At 39.3% G+C, this 17,332-nt stretch overlaps 1 protein-coding gene across 4 annotated transcripts in view; it reads left to right on the top strand.

Annotated features, from left to right (window-relative positions):
- Positions 1-15,624, top strand: part of kirrel1a (kirre like nephrin family adhesion molecule 1a) — a 47,592-nt gene extending 31,968 nt beyond the window's left edge. Inside the window, exons 4-16 of one of the 4 annotated variants that reach the window (XM_087788662.1) lie at positions 30-187; positions 250-400; positions 2,259-2,364; positions 2,431-2,579; positions 3,776-3,903; positions 4,599-4,725; positions 6,002-6,102; positions 8,856-9,072; positions 9,436-9,540; positions 10,834-10,961; positions 11,160-11,273; positions 14,858-15,431; positions 15,492-15,624. In XM_087788662.1, coding sequence (XP_087644788.1) covers positions 30-187; positions 250-400; positions 2,259-2,364; positions 2,431-2,579; positions 3,776-3,903; positions 4,599-4,725; positions 6,002-6,102; positions 8,856-9,072; positions 9,436-9,540; positions 10,834-10,961; positions 11,160-11,273; positions 14,858-15,431; positions 15,492-15,619 — 2,186 coding nt within the window. In that variant the 3' untranslated portion in view covers positions 15,620-15,624. Of the gene's footprint in view, positions 1-29; positions 188-249; positions 401-2,258; positions 2,365-2,430; positions 2,580-3,775; positions 3,904-4,598; positions 4,726-6,001; positions 6,103-8,855; positions 9,073-9,435; positions 9,544-10,833; positions 10,962-11,159; positions 11,274-14,857; positions 15,432-15,491 lie in introns of all 4 variants that reach the window. The other 3 variants (XM_087788665.1, XM_087788663.1, XM_087788661.1) reach the window with 3 other exon arrangements.
- The last annotated feature ends 1,708 nt before the right edge of the window (positions 15,625-17,332 follow it).

Below are 17,332 nucleotides of genomic sequence, written 5' to 3'. Positions count from 1 at the left end.
CCTCAAACACAACTTTCTGCTTCGTACAGTCCCTCCAGACGACCCGGTGATCGACGGGAGTCCGGAGGTTCTTCTGAACGCGGGGGAGTCCTACAACCTCAGCTGCGAGTCCAGAGGCGCCAAACCCCCGTCCACCATCGAGTGGCTTAAAGACGGCCTTCCTGTAGATGGCGCTGTCAGTGTAACGGTGAGTCGAAGCCTCGAGCAGGGCGAGGAATAGCCCGGTCGCTAACACGTTTGGCTCTTCAGGAGTTGCTAGGAGACAGGAAGAGGGTGACCACGCACAGCTACCTGCCCATCTACCCCATCGACACCGACACCGGGAGGAACTACAGCTGCATCGCCTCCAACCTGGCCGTGCCGTCGGGGAAAAGCACAACAGTCACGCTCAACGTCCACCGTGAGTTCATCCGATTCATCAATGGGTAACAGTGAAAGTAGTAAAATACAACAAAGATTTTGTTGCTAAAGATTCAAGTTACATGTCCAAGACTGAGTTACAGTCCCAATTTAATATAGTTTTGGTTGAGTTTTCTTGTGGCCAGAACAATATTAATGTCAGTGTCATCAGAATATTAAATTATTGGATGTGTAATATTTTTAATGAAATGTTGCGTTGAATTATAATTTATTATAATTATTATTTTAATCATTTCTATATTAAAAGGTTGAATATTTTATATTGAATAATTGAATTTAATAGTTTTTGTATTGAAAGGTTGAATTTTCTTATAATAAATACATTCAATAATTTCTATATTGAAAGGTTAAGGGTTTAGATTTCATCAAAATGTTACATATTTTAATTTTCAGGGGGGCAATCGGCTGCCTGTACTGCCCCCTTACAATTACCAAGTATAGCTGAAATTTTGGAAATATTTCTCAGGTAACTTATATGGATTATACTTTATTAAAATTCGACATATTGGATTTTCATGGGGGAAATCGGCTCCTGTACAAGCCCCCTTACAATTACCAAGTATAGCTGAAATTTTGGAAATATTTCTCAGGTAATTTATATGGATTATACTTTATTATTTCCTAAGCTTTGGAACGATCTTCCTCTCTCTTTGCGCTTGATGGATCTACTGACTCCTTCAAGAAACATCTTAAGACGTTTCTATTTGTTCAGGCTTTTCCTTGATTTTCTGGAACTCCTGTGTTGTTCTCAGCATTATCTTGACCTTTAAAGTATATACTTTTTTGAGTATTGTTTTGTTTGTTTAAGCGCTTTGTGACCCTGGTCTGGAAAAGCGCTATATAAATAAATATTACTTACTTACTTACTTAAAATTCAACATATTTGATTTTCAGGGGGGCAATCGGCTCCCTGTACCGCCCCCTTACAATTACCAAGTATAGCTGAAATTCTTGGAAATATTTCTCAGGTAACTTATATGGATTATACTTTATTAAAATTCGACGTATTTGATTTTCATGGGGGCAATCGGCTCCTGTACAAGCCCCCCTTACAAAATGTTGAATGTTTTTATTTAAATGTTGCGTTGAATTATTATTTATTATAATATTTATTTCAATCATTTCTATATTAAAAGGTTTAATATTTTATATTGAATAATTGAATAAAATAGTTTTTGTATTGAAAGGTTGATTTTTCTTATAATAAATACATTCAATCATTTCTATATTTAAAGGTTCAATTCATTTTTTTTTTTCATTTGAAAAATTGAATTTGAATGATTTTATTTTTACAGTTTGAAATTCTAATTCCATCGATCCAAAAATAAACATTTTAAATTTAAGATTTTTTTAAATCGGTTGCCCTTTTATTTCAATATAAAAATGGTGCCGCCATGATAAACTGACAGTTCCATCAAGTAGCTCGGTACTCAATTTAAAAGGCTAAAAATAAAAAGATATTACATTTTGATAATTTACTTTTAATTATTTGATTAAAAATATCAAACTCTATGTTGTTGTTTTTTTTAAACATAATTTTTTTTAAATAATCATGTTTTTATTAAGTCATCAAAGTCATTTAACTTTTCAATATAGAAATGATTGAATTAAACTATTTAATAAAAACTAATTTATTTTTCAATATGTAACAAAATGTTGAATGATTGTTAAAAAAATTCAAGTACTTAAGATTTTTCGTCATTAAAAATGTTAAATTCAACCCCTTAAGACACTGCTATACTTCATTACAACATTAGTATTCAGTGAAATTAAATGGCAGTAATAAAAAGGAAGCCCTGCAGCGTTATTTTCAATCGATCGACTCCTTTCCATCTCAGATCCGCCAACAGTGACCTTATCCATTGAGCCGCGGTCGGTCCTCGAGGGAGACCGGGTGACGTTCAGCTGCCAGGCCCATGCAAACCCACCCATCATGGGCTACAGGTGCGCCCTCCAACCGCCGCAGACGCGTAAACGAATCCGCCTCTTAACACTGTCCCGTCGCTCCAGGTGGGCGAAGGGTGGCGTCGTGCTGCAGGGGGCGCGAGAGAGCGTCTTCACCACCAAAGCGGACCACTCCTTCTTCACCGAACCTGTGTCCTGTCTGGTGTTCAACGCCGTGGGGAAGACCAACGTCAGCATCTTGGTGGACGTCCAGTGTAAGTGCAGTTGAACTTCAAATACCAAATACTTGAGCTGGTATGTTAAACATATTGTTTAATTTGATACAAATTGGACGTGTTTGGATTTTAAAGGGGGGCAATCGACCCCCTGTAGCGCCCCCTAATAATTACCAAGTAGAGCTGAAGTTTTTTAAATATTTCTTAGGTAATATTTAGATTGAATCAAAATTCAACGTTTTTGATTTCCAAGGGGGCAATCTGCCCCCTGTACAGGCCCCCTTACAATTACCAAGTGGAGCTGAAATTTGGGAAATATTGCTTAGGTAATATATATGGTTTATATTTACTCAAAATTTTACGTATTTGAATTGTCAGGGCGGCAATCGGCTCCCTGTACCGCCCCCTTACAATTACCAAGTATAGCTCAAATTTTGGAAATATTTCTCAGGTAACGTATATGGATTATACTTCATTCAAATTCGACGTATATGATTTTTCACTGGGGCAATCGGCCCCCTGTACAAGCTCCCTTACAATTACCAAGTAGAGCTGAAATTTTTGGAAATATTTCTTAGGTAACATAAATGGTTTTGATTTAATCAGAATTTGACGTATTTGGATATTCAGGGGGGCAATCGGCTCCCTGTACTGCCCCCTTACAATTACCAAGTATAGCTGAAATTTTGGAAATATTTCTCAGGTAATTTATATGGATTATACTTCATTAAAATTCGACATATATGATTTCCATGGGGGCAATCGGCCCCCTGTACAAGCCCCCTTACAATTACCAAGTGGTGCTGAAATTCTGGAAATATTTCTCAGGTAATTTATATGGATTATACTTTATTAAAATTCAAAGTATTTGATTTTCATGGGAGCAATTGGCTCCCTGTACAAGCCCCCTTACAATTCCCAAGTGGAGCTGAAATTCTGGAAATATTTCTCAGGTAATTTATATGGATTATACTTTATTAAAATTCAACGTATTTGATTTTCATGGGAGCAATTGGCTCCCTGTACAAGCCCCCTTACAATTACCAAGTAGAGCTGAAATTTTGGAAACATTTCTTAGGTAACATATATGGTTAAAATACATCAAGATTTGATGTATTTTCATTTTCAGAGGGGCCTCATCGACGAGTTCATCTGGTTAAACAGATATGAATCTTTATTTCTTTGGCCCTGTCGGTTCCGTGTCACTTCATTAAACTGTTTTTCCGTCACTCTAGTCGGGCCCATCCTGCTGCTGGAGCCACAGCCCAAAACTGTGGACGTGGACTCGGACGTGTCACTGAACTGCAAGTGGGCCGGGAACCCTCCACTCATTCTCACCTGGTTCAAGAAAGGTTCCAACATGGTGAGAACCAGCCGTTGATGCGACATTATTCTATTCAATCAGCTGCATTTATCTGTCGTGGTCTGAAGATCCATCTGGACTGAGGAAGGTTTTGAAGGTTTCATCATTCGCCTCAATGGTCAGCTGTGGTAATAACTATACATATATATTAGAATAACAATAGATAACTCAAATAAATGTAAGTAGTGACACAATAAGTTACTACTAGACATCTTACTTTAGAAAAATAATTGTTACATCTTTGAAAACCCATTAAAGTCTAAACTCTTAAAGTGGTTGAAATTAAATTTTACTCATTTTATTCTTGACTACTCGACTTTAGTTGTGATTATTTTAATAGGATTATGTTCCTTTTTAGAGCTATTGACAAGTTGTCTTCGTCTTCATCTTGGTCCAAAAAGACACTTAAAAACATCCAAATATTGCTCGTCTGTGACGTCCATCTTGTATTGAAGCCTCGACATTAGAAGAATTGTTAGAACAACAATTAAACAAGTCTATATTTTAAGCTTGATCGTAGCAGAAGCTAACAGGCTAACATGCTACACAGACTAAGTTAAAGTGATCGTGGCCCCTTCAATATTGGCAGCGCTGCATATAACAATTAGCTCCTTGGCAGATGTATGAGCGGCCTCTGCGCTTCTCTGGTTGGTGCGGATGAATGACAGACGTGTCTTTGATTAACGGTCCTACAGGTGCTGAGTAACACCAACCAGCTTTACCTGAAGTCGGTGAGCCAGGCGGACGCTGGTCAGTACGTCTGCAAGGCGATCGTTCCCAGGATCGGAGTCGGAGAGACGGAAGTCACGCTCACCGTCAACGGTCAGTTCGGGATCACACTCGCAAAGTGTTTTTCGTGAATTGTTAGGTTCTATTTTTAGCAGATGTATGTTATAGTAAACAATTAGATAATCAACTCAGTATAATGTTTTTTAAATCTATCCTATTATTTATGTATGATATTGACATGTTCATTCATTTTAGATGCTAATATATGTCAATATAATATATATCAACCTCTTTTACATCAATGCTTGGTTATTAATTATATATATATACTGTAAAAAATAATTAGAAGCATATTTGATCTGAAATGCTTTTATTTATTATTACCCATTATCCTTTACAATGTGATAATTATTTCCATTTTTCTTTTTTCTATTCGTTTATAAAGTCCATTTGTTCATCTTAACCTGATCGTCTTTTGCTTAATATAAACAAAGGCTGTCATGATTGTTTTGTTGTTTTACTAGTGAGTGAAATATACTTCGATGTAAATAAATAACTCGATATGTTCTGTTGTTTTAACCGTTAATACTTAAGACTGTATTCTATGGAGTTAAAACGGGTGCATACATACGAGATCTGTAACTGTACTTATCATCAACATACACATAACTACTTATCTTGACCTATGAACCGCATGTGTTAATGAAGACTTGTAGACGGAAAATAATAAAAAATAAAATCACAACTTTATTTTGCAAAAGGTGTTCACAGAGTTGCACCTTATCTTGTCTACAAATTCGTACTCGTGACTCTATACGCGTTTCCGTGAGGCAGGTGACGTATGGAAGTCCATTAGTGCCAACAGATTATTGAATTATTGATTTGAACATTTCAAATTATTGTTTTAAAAAAGTTGTATTTACGAATTCAATTATTAAATTGGGAAAATTGAATTCATTCATAGTCATCTTAAAGGTTGAATTCGTTTTTTTATTTTATTTTATTGATATTTTCAAAATCAATACATTTTTCATATATTAATTCCACTATTTCAAAAATAACATTTTAAATGCAATATTTTTTCGTTCGTAGCCTTTTGAATTCAATTTAAAAATGTCGTTATAGTAGTTTCGCTGTAATTGAATGAAAGTTTGGTCGATGCTCTTTTGGTATTTTTAGTATCAGACTATGTTTAAAAAAAATGAATCCTTTTCTTTTTAAAATTGAGTTCTTAAAAAAATGTATTAAATATTTGAAATGTCCGTCATTTACTTCCATCTCTTGACCAATCACAGCTTTATACTCTTCATGTTCAACCGTATCTTCCAAAGACGTGTGTCATTGACCGCATGTGTCCGGTTTACTCCAGGTCCTCCCATCATCTCCAGCGAGGCGGTCCAGTACGCGGCCAGAGGCGAGCGAGGAGAAGTCAAATGCTTCATCGCCAGCACGCCGCCGCCTGATAAGATCGTAAGTGAAGAGACGATGAAATATGTAAAAATAAAAAGCGTCGCTGAACATTTCTCTTTAAAAAAAAAAAAAAAAAATCCTCGCATTAATTATTCACCGCGAGGAAAATGGCAAACAAGGAAAAGCTTTGGTCACAAAAAGCACAAGGTTGTAGCTTTTAGTCACACTGATTTGTCTTCGCCGTCTCCTCTCCAAATGCTTTTAGGGCACTGTCTTTCTTCCTTTATTTTCCAGCCATGACTCACCCTAAAAGAAGAATCCTCTGCTGTCTCATCACATAAACAAACCCGCCGCTTAGCAGCTCCGCTTTTAGCTCCCAAGTCAGCACGGACCCGTTCTCCAGTCGACTGCGTCGTAGTAGCTCCTCCATGTGACTCATCCTGGCTGACTGGTTAATGGAGGCGGTGGAGGCTGAGAGAGGATTTATAAAAAATAAAAGACTAGAGAGGAAAAGGTTGTGCGGGTAAACGCCGGAGACCGGAGATGCTCCTTGTGTGGAATAAGCGGACAGATTATGGGAACATGTGGCCTCGTCAATTATTGACCCGCCGTGGTACACTTGCTCTGAATAATACAGCTGCTTTTAAGTCGGGCAGCGGCGGATATTTGCTCGCCCGCCTCCGCCCGGGAGGAACCCCCTCGCAGGAGGTCGCACGATTGACACAAAAAAAAAGGGAAATTTTAATCACGTCACAACGTACCACGACACACAGAAAAAACTACCCAATCCGGACTTTTTATGTTTAAGGCTTGATTTGTAGCAACAAAGTTCAGGATAGTTTGGTTCCAACAACTGTTGTTCCCTCGCCGAGCTGCTGTTGAGTCGTTATTACACGGAATTCTCATTGGAATCGTTTGTTTTTGTGTTTAACTATTACACTAAAAACTAAGATACAAATGTATTATTATTATAATTACAGTTATAATTATTAATATTATTATCATCATCATTATCATCATCATTATTACTATTATCGTCATCTTCATCTTCATTATTATTATTGTCATTATTATCATCATCATCATCACCATCGTCATCATCATCGTCATCATCATTATTATTTTTGTCATAATCTTCATCTTCATCATCATCTTCATCATCATCATCATCTTCATCTTCATCATCATCATCATCTTCATCATCATCTTCATCTTCATCATCATCTTCATCATCATCTTCATCATCATCGTCAGCATCATTATTATTATTGTCATAATCATCATCGTCATCTTTATCTTCATCTTCATCATCATCGTCATCGTCATCTTCATCTTCATCTTCATCTTCATCATCGTCATCATTATTATTATTGTCATCATCATTTTATTATTATCGTCATCATCATTATTATTATTGTCATTATTATCATCATCATTATTATTATTATCGTCATCTTCATCTTCATTATTATTGTTGTCATTATTATCATCATCATCATCACCATCGTCATCTTCATCGTCATCGTCATTATTATTATTATTGTCATAATCATCATCGTCATCGGTATCTTTATCTTCATCTTCATCTTCATCTTTATCTTCATCATCATCTTCATCATCATCGTCATCGTCATCGTCATTATTATTATTGTCACAATCGTCATCGTCATCTTCATCGTCATCGTCATCTTCATCTTTATCTTCATCATCATCATCATCTTCATCATCTTCATCATCATCGTCATCGTCATCATCATCATCATTATTATTATTGTCACAATCGTCATCTTCATCTTCATCTTCATCTTCATCGTCATCTTCATCTTCATCTTCATCTTCATCTTCATCTTCATCATCGTCGTCATCATTATTATTATTGTCATCATCATCATCATCACTTGTTCGTTATAATAGAAATTATATATTTATACTTAGATTTAAACAAAAATATAAATCAAAATCTTTTATTCAAAAAATTCTTTTTTTTTTCTTTTCAAATTATAATATTCATCTTCCATTTGTAAACATCTTATTAATACTTTTTTGAACACACACAAATCAACATACAACAAAGACTGAATAATAATAACTGTAAAAAAAATATATATATATATATAGTAATAAGTGATACATATAATACTAATAGAAAAATGCCAATTTTAAAAATGTACTTATACATATACTTATAGTAAGCTGGCAATTGTTTTTTTTTCTTTTGTAAAATATATGTATATATTCATACATACAGTAGATTCAAAACTAAATTATAAAATCAATATTTTAATTTTAAAAGAGATCTTTCCTATATTTTATTCTTCCAACATATTATGGTAAACATCTCAAGTTTGCTTTTTTAAAAACAATATTTTTTTTGTTTAGGAAGCATAACAGAAGTACACAGTTAAACACACACACACACATACAAACACATACACACACACACACACAAAACACAAACCAACATACAATTATGTCATTATAACTGTAATAAAAAAAATAAAACAACTTTTTAAAAACACACACACGCACTCACCTGAACAACTCTACACACAACAAAGACGAAACAGTAATAATAACAGCTCAAATTTAATCAAACTGTTTTTAAATATTTAAGATGTTTTAATTGTACTTGTAGTAAATATGTCAAATAAACATGTAACATCTAATCATTTGAATGTTTGTTAATAATATATCAGAATAAACTGAACATTTTAAGCGTTTATTCATTCTTATTTTCATTTTATAAAAACTATATACACTATATACAACCGTCAATTAACTGTGTGTGTGTGTGTGTGTGTGTGTGCGCTCAGGTGTGGGCGTGGAAGGAGAATGTGTGGGAGAAGGAGAAGGGGACGCTGCTGGAGAGGTACACTGTGGAGCAGAGCAAGACGTCCTCGGAGGGCGGCGGCGTCCTCTCCACCCTCACCATCAACAACGTGATGGAGTCCGACTTCCTCTCCACCTACAACTGCACGGCCTGGAACGCCTTCGGACCGGGAACCATGATCATCTCCCTGAAGGAGACGGGTGGGTTTCTTTTTTTCCTCTGACGGCGAGAGAGTGAACCCGTCTGATGATTTTTAAACCAGTGACTTAAAGCAAGAGTCAAAGTCAGGTGAAGGACAGAAGTGAGATCTTTCCCACCCTCGTGAATTTGCAGATTTTCTATTGTTTACTCTGTGAAAAGAACCTTGAGTCAGTTGTGAGTTTTGTATCGGATGCCAAAATAAAAAGCCCGAGCTGTGGCTCCAGGTTTCTGCCGGAGGAAGCCGGAGATGAAATGTTGTCTGAGTAAACATGAGTTCAATCTCAGCTTTCATCGACGTGAGAGTTGGATTCCTCGCGCTCCGAGGTCCCGGTGTCTTGCTCTGATCATCTGTGTGGTTTCAGAGGACGTCCCGGTGGGCATGATCGCCGGGGGAACAGTGGGATCCACCATCTTCCTCTTCATCATCCTGCTGGTGCTGGTGCTCATCTTCTACCGGCAGCGCAAAGGCAGTGAGTCCGAGCAGTTTCTTTTTATGTTTATGTCAAATATGTGAACTTTAATCCATTTATCAACAGTTTTATCGCCTGTTATCTCAATTATTAATACTTTAAATTCATTATCAAACATTCATTTTTTGAATAATGACTGATCTGAATAGTTGTTGCCGATCCTTCCTTTTGTTTATAGACTTTATGACCTTCTACCTTCTAGTTTGTACCTTAAATCAATCTCATACAAACCCAAAATAGTTCATATGTATTCATTAACCAGCAATAGAAGTTGGATTTAAATTGTTCTGACAATAACTGTAAGAAGATCTTCAACAACTGCATCTATCTATCTATCAAGTTCATTTCTTAAGGCGCCAACATTTTGACCCCGATCTGCGTCACGGGCTGAAACAAATGTTGTGTTTTTTACGGATGACTTGCTATTATTACTTGCTAGTTGGATCAACAATGATAACCCATTTTTTTTTATCATGAATGTGTTTTTAAAAATGTTTTTTTACTCTGTGCTCGGAATAGACAAGTAAAACTTCCATGAACCCTCAAGGCCGGGGGGCCAGACGAGGCCCGCCCGAAGTCAGTTCTGTGGCCCGTTGGATGTGTTTTTCAAAATCAAAGTAGATTATTGTTCATGTTGATATTAAGGTAAGGTAAGGTAAAACTTTATTACGAACCATAGAGATGTCAGTGTTTAAGATAAGATGAGGAACTGAGATTGTTTCCTTGTCAAACAAATAGTGAAAAAGTTTAGTGAAAAAAGGCAATACCTCAATGAGACTTCCTGTCGGAGACGGTTTTGTTGTGCCCGCGACCTTGACACCCCTGATGTAGTGTTTATCTTCAAGCGAACAGTAAATCAGTTTAGCTTTGAGCTGCCTTTTTATTTCAAAGCTCTTGCGGGCCACATAAATTGAATCGGCAGGACAGATTTTGCCCCCCCCCCCCCCCCCAACACCCCGCCGGGCCTTGAGCTCGACACTTTGCGACGTATGCGACCTAAGCTTAGCTGTTCTTTAAAGAACCAGTTCTGGAAACTTCTGCCTCGAAACAAGGGATGGAAAGATTGGAATCCTCCTGGATGACGGCCACGTCGTCAGGAACGTTTCAGTCACGTCGACTGTTTGTTTTAATGGAGTTTTTCGGCAGCGACTTCCTCCGGCAACATCTGGATGTGGTTGACCTCTGAACTTTCAGCAAACACTGGTCCTGGTGTGCGTGTGTGTGTGTGAGGTGTGTGTGTGTGTGTGTGTGTCCAGCTGTGTTCAACCTGGCCGTTGTGTTTGCTTCCAGGTCGGCGAGGAGTCACGCTGGGTAAACCCGACATCAAGGTGGAGACCATCAACAAGGAGACCCACAGCTTGGAGGAGGACTCCGGCAGCGTGTCCACGGCCTCGCGGATGGTCAAAGCCATGTACTCGGTGAGACCCCCGGTGTTGTTAGTGTTTGCACAGCCGCCAGACTCCTAGGATAACACTAGATTATATCGATCCCTTCTCCCTTTTTAACACTTTTATTTTCATTCTCTCTTCCTTCCCTCTTCTGTTTTTTTTTTACATTCGTTCCATTGTATTTCTTTTTTCGTATCTTTGTTTTTTTTCTGTTGTTTGACGGTTTAGTTTCTCCCCTCTGTCTCCTTCTCTCCATCCAATCAGCCCTTTAAGGACGACATCGAGCTGAAGTCGGACCTTCGCAGCGACACGCTGGACACTCGCCAGGAGTACGATCTGAAGGTGAGAGGATGACGAGCGTTTGTCTCATTTTAGATAAAGGATGACGGTGGTCCCTCGTTCATTTCGGGGGGGTTCTCGATCTTCATTTTTATTTTTATTTTTTCACTTAATGCTTTGCCGCCCAGCAGATCAATCACAGCTGTCAATCGAGTATTGTAACGAACCAACACTCAATAGAGAAGTAGGTAGAAAGGCATCATGGGAGTTCAACGGTGATACGGCCATTAAAAATGAAGGGAAGAATTATTATTAAAGGAATATTCAATCGAGGTATCCTCTCCATGTTCATCGCATGACTTAGATAAACGCATAAATACTTAGTGTAGTCTGAAGTACTCTAAAGAAGCCGTCGTCGCGCGGGGATGTGGTATTTATTTATTATTCAATAAAAGCTGATGAAAAATTCCAAACTTCCTGTCTGAAGACTCAAAGAGAAAAAATATATAAATATTAAAAGCTAAATGGACACAGACGGTGTTTTGCGCTGTGGTTGCCCGCGGAGTCTGTTTAATAATGCAAGCGTTTAAATGGCATTAGTGATACATAAATGTGTTGTCCTGTTTGGAAACGTTGGGGTTCACACGTCCTGTCTTTGTTCGGCTTCGTGACCTCATTATCTGACATTAAACAGTCGGTGCAGGAATATCAGTTATTGCAACTGTGGTTAGGTTGTTTTTTAGAACTTTATTTCATTCAATATCTCAATAGTGATAGTTTTAATTTGGAAACACATGGAAACAAAATCAGTTTAATTGTCGAAAAAAAACAACACTTGAATGAACAGAGTTTTTGCACCCTCTAGAGGCCGTTGATGGAACTGTGACCTTTTTTTTCCCCCGGCTGCAGGAGTTCAAACTCTGCTATAAAATTCCACATTTAGGTCACCATGAGTAACGCTCGCCCGTCACGTTTCATTGAGATTTTTTTTCCACATTTGTATCATTCTTGAACCGAGGGCTGAGTGTGTCTGTGCGTGACTGTGTGTCTCATGTCTGGATCAACGTCATCGTTTTCTAAGGCAGTTTAAAGATGGAATTTATCTCTACCTTTATTTAACGTTTTGAAAATTAGAAAGAAAAAAACACCCTGATGGCTTCAGAATACATTACAAAACAAAACTGTGATTTTGTAGTTATGTCAATTTTAGCTTAAACCCAAATATTTTGTGGGAATAAAATGACAAAGCAGTCGTTGTAGATGTGTGCGAACATTTCTTCGTCAGTCAAATTGTCACATATAAGATATAAGACTATCTGATCCACGTTTATATTTTACGTAGTTACACTTTTGTTTACTTTTAAAGTAAAAAAGTGATGCTGGAAACGTCACCCGTTTCCACATATAGCCCCGCCCACTTTATCTGATTGACAGATTGAAAACATACTTACGAACATCAACACAACATTCAAAAGTATCTATAATATTTTTACTGGTCAACAAAGTCTGATAAAGAAAAGTTTATTTTATTCTGCAGAACCATATAGAAACACATTATATTAAGACATACAGTGCAACATTAACAATATTAATGAAAAAGTGTATTATAATAAACAATGATAATAATAATAACATATAAATAACAATTAACACAAAGGGGGAGTACAAGTACAATAGTAGGGGAGTACAAACAAATACAAGTGGGGGAGGAAGATACATTATCTATAACTCAATATCCTGATATTATGATATTATATTATGATATCTACATTGATACAAGTATGATATTTACACGCTAATGTGATGAGAGTTCTTGTCAGATGTGGCACCGAGTATCTTCACCCACCTCTTCATCTGTTTTTGAAATACCACATTTAAAAGAACCCTCTTGAACTTCGACCCTCTAGGAGTTCAAGCCTGGTTCAAAACCAATGAAAAGTTTTCAGCAACTTCAGGAGAGGTGCTCAACACTGGTGAATAATTCATAATGTTTGACACTCTAGGTTACATCGAGGTGATGATTGTAATTTCTCGCATTCAGCTGCCAGAAAAAAAGAAAAAAAACGCTCTGCTGAGTCTTTGCCATGAATATTTTGCGAGGGCAAATCCTACCGGGGCACTAACTCGGAGAGAAGATCCTGCCGCCCGCGAAAACCCCCGAAACTAATAGTTCAGGTCATGTCAGGGATCTGAAGTCGACCTCTGAGGGGGTCACGGCTGGATAGTTGGGAGCGGAATCTCCCAGCGTGGCTCACATCACAACAACAATGTCACATTCTTGAGCGTCTCACATAACGGGTCAGTGTCTTCAGAGGTGGTTCTGGCCTGAGTCTCTCGGTCCAAACAGTGTCCGGCTCTGTCTCGAGGCGAGAGGGGTGGTTCATTTAGGGGGTATTTATAGCGAATGTAAAAAATCTAAAAATGATGACGCTTAAATCTTAAAAACATTATAAGAAAATGTTTCAAGTTTCAGGCACATTGCAGCTTCAAATGACTTCGCCAGGCTCTGTAATCAGGAGTACTGACTACTGAGCATAGTAATACTGCAGTGCCTTGTGGAGTAATATTACAGGAATTGTGGAGTAATACAACAGAGTCTTCCAGAGTAATACTCAAGACTAGCATAGTACTATTAAAAAGCCTCGCAGAGTAACACTACGGGACTTGCAGATTAATACTACAAAGCATTGCTGAGTAGTACTGCTGTGCATTGTGGAGTAATATTACATGACTTGTGGAGTAATACCACAGAGCCTTGCAGAGTATTACTACGGGACTAGCATAGTTTTATTAAAAAGCCTCACAGAGTAATACTACGAGACTGGCATAGTAATATTAGTAATGTTAAAAAGCCTTGCGGTTTAATACTATAGTGCCTTCTGGAGTAATACTATGGGACTTGCGGACAAAAACTACGAAGCCTTTCAGAGTAATACTATGGGACTGTCAGAGTAATACTAAAAAGACTTGCGGTGTAATCCTATAGTGCCTTCTGGAGTAATGATATGGGACTTGCGGACAAATACTACAAAGCCTTGCAGAGTAATACTATGGGACTGGCAGAGTAATACCAAAATACTTGCGGTGTAATACTATAGTGCCTTATGGAGTAATATTACGGGACTTGCGGATTAATACTACGAAGCCTTGCAGATTAATACTATGGGACTAGCAGAGTAATACTAAAAGGCCTTGCAGAGTAATGTTACTGGACTTGCCGATTAATACTACGAAGCCTTGCAGAGTAATACTAAAAAGCCTTGGGGAGTGATACTATAGTTCCCTGTGGAGTTATATAACATAACTTGTGGAGTAATACTACGGAAATTTGCAGAGTAATACTACAGAAAATGCATAGTTATACTACAAAGCTGTGCAGAGGAATACTAAAGTGCCTTGTGGAGTAATACTATGAGAATCGTAGTACACCTTCCTAGCTCACCATTTTGACAGATTCTTTTAAGCCACTGTGTACCAGAAAAAAAATAGTTCCCGGCACAACCACGAAACATACAGAACCTCTTTCAGTCCATGATGTTCTGGTCGCTCTAATGCTCCGCACACTTCTTACCTGTGGTTAAAAAAGCAGAAACTCTTAATCCAAAGATAAGTAACTAACAAGTAATGTATGTGTTTTTTCTCTCTAGGATCCGACGAACGGCTACTACAACGTCCGCGCCTCCACTCACGACGAGGGTCGCCCGGCCTCACGCTCCACCCTGCACTACTCCGACTACCGCTCGCCCACGGGGACCCCGGGAGGCGCCGCATCCATCAGCAGCAGCGCCGGCGGTTCCGGAGCCACGGCCAGCGGAGGAGCGCCGGGCCCGCCGGGCCCCCTCACTTCCCCCGGCAGACCGCAAGCGTGTTACGACCCCCGACCCCCCTCCAGACTGTCGCACATCAGCTACGCCCAGTTCAACACCTTCACCCGTCCGGGTCCGAACCAGCCGCCCCCCACAAACCCCGCCCCTGCGCCCGGAGACTTCCCGGGAGACTGCAGCCTGTTGGACTCGACTTCCCAGCTGGCCTACGACAATTACGGCTACCCGTCGCACTACCAGACCTACCGCATGGGTTTCGCTCCGTCCAGCCTGGCGCCCCTGGAGGCCGGACCCTCCTACGAGATGTACGGGGTGGGGTCCGGGGTGGGTGCGCCGCCGCCTCCGGGGGTGGCGGTCGGTCCCGGTGGACCAGGTCCAGGTCCAGGTCAAGGACCGGGTCCAGGACCAGGACCCGGTCCCGGTCCAGGTCCGGGTCCGGGTCCAGGTCCGGGTCCAGGTCCAGGACCAGCCGGCTCAGACGCAGGACTTGGGAAGTACGGAAGCGCCACTCGCTTCTCCTACACCTCGCAACACTCTGACTACTCCCACAGCCGGCACACCCAGAGGATGCAGACTCACGTGTGAGAGCTTCAGCGAAAAACATCAGCTCAGTCTTACAGCCGTAGATTTACTCGAAAACGCCGCAGGACCCTCGGAGACTGAGGGGGGACGGGGGGGGGAATAAAAAAAAGTGTGGGAACCTCTCGGACTGGACCAAAATTCCACACGTCCTTAGGATCTTTAGAGAATTTTAGAATTGAGAGCTCTGTGAGAGCGGACTGTGCAAGTCACAATCAAGAAGAAGAAGAAGAAAAAAAAAAGATGGCCGACCTTCAGAACCACAGACTTTAAGTTTTCGTTGTAAACGGATCTGTAGGACCTCGGCCCGGGGGGGGGAAGTCCAGCCGCCATTTTGTACTGTTTTGTTTTTGCTGGTTATCTCCGTTGACCATCATCAAGCACATATTTTCACACGTTATCCCATAATGCCCCTGTGTCATTCCAGTGTGTGTGTGTGTGGGGGGGGGGGCTTATTTTTTTTGCACTGCATCTCCAGTATTCATGCTTAACGCCCCCTTCCTTCACCTATATGTGTTTTTATTTGCACACCAAACCAGAGCTTTGTAATCTATTTTTTATCATAACAGAATTATTTTTGTCTACATTTAAATGTCTATGGACCAAAACATTCGAGTGCACATAACTCTTGAGCCTTTTTTTTGCTTCCAACCGAGGAGAGAAGGAGTCGTGCCAACAACCTTGAAATGCTCCTGGAGTGTTTTTGGGGGGGTCTTTTTAAAAAAAAAAAAATGAAGAAAAAAAAACAACAACATCACGAGAGTATATCAATGTATAAATAAACCTAGTGCCAAGTGTTCATGTTGTTTTTCACCGTAGTAGAACATGTATATGCAGTAGAAGCTCCTTCTGTTGGCGACTGTTGCAGTACAAGCAGGCTGGATTGGGGTGTGGGGGGGGGGGGGTGAAGAGGTCACTGGCGGACCGGTCCCTCTTTTGACCTCCCGGTACAAGCGTGACGCAGACGGAGAGAAAAACAAACAAGACGTTGGGTTGAGAACTGAGTGGCCTTATAAGGGAACTTGTCGTATATTTCCATTTTGAATCATTCCTCATAGGAGAACGTGGGGAGTTTTAATGAAGGCGTGTCTACTATAACGACATGAGTGTGCGTGTGTGTGTGTGTGTGTGTGTGTGCGCGCTCATTGATTTGTATAGTGTGTTTGTACAGATGTGTGACTGACGAGTGTGCGAGCAGGACTATTGTATGCATGTGTATACAGTACATGTGTGTGTCGCCCATATCTGTGTGTGAGTTTTCAGTATATGTCCATATCATTTTCATCACAATCCAGTACTTTTATACCTCTGGAAGGACTGTATCCCGTATAATTAAAATTATTATAATTGATGTGTCTTTGAATTTAGGAAAACGTTTTATGTTCTTGTACTGTTCTTCGTAGCAGAGAATCCTGTTCAAAGATGTACAACAAACGTATCCATCTTTTCTTTTTGTTTTTTTTTCATTTTCTTCCCAATATTTTTTAAAAAATGTATGTAATTATTTTTCCACAGTATTACATTAATAAAAGCACTGTTTCTTTTTTTTAAATAAACCAAAATTGTGAAATAGTTGTTTTTGATTGTGTCGTTTTTTTGGGGGGCGCGTGGCTAAAGTAGAAGTTTGACAGTGAGTCACTGAGAATTTATGTCTGGCATTGTGAGGCATCAAACTCACACAACATCTTTAGCGGTTAGCGAACAAAATGTATAGTTACC

Source organism: Callionymus lyra, chromosome 4, assembly GCF_982586985.1.
Source record: "Callionymus lyra chromosome 4, fCalLyr1.hap1.1, whole genome shotgun sequence".
Lineage (NCBI taxonomy): Eukaryota > Metazoa > Chordata > Actinopteri > Syngnathiformes > Callionymidae > Callionymus > Callionymus lyra.
Note: the sequence above shows the minus strand (reverse complement) of the source record. Positions and strands in the feature narration are given on the sequence as shown.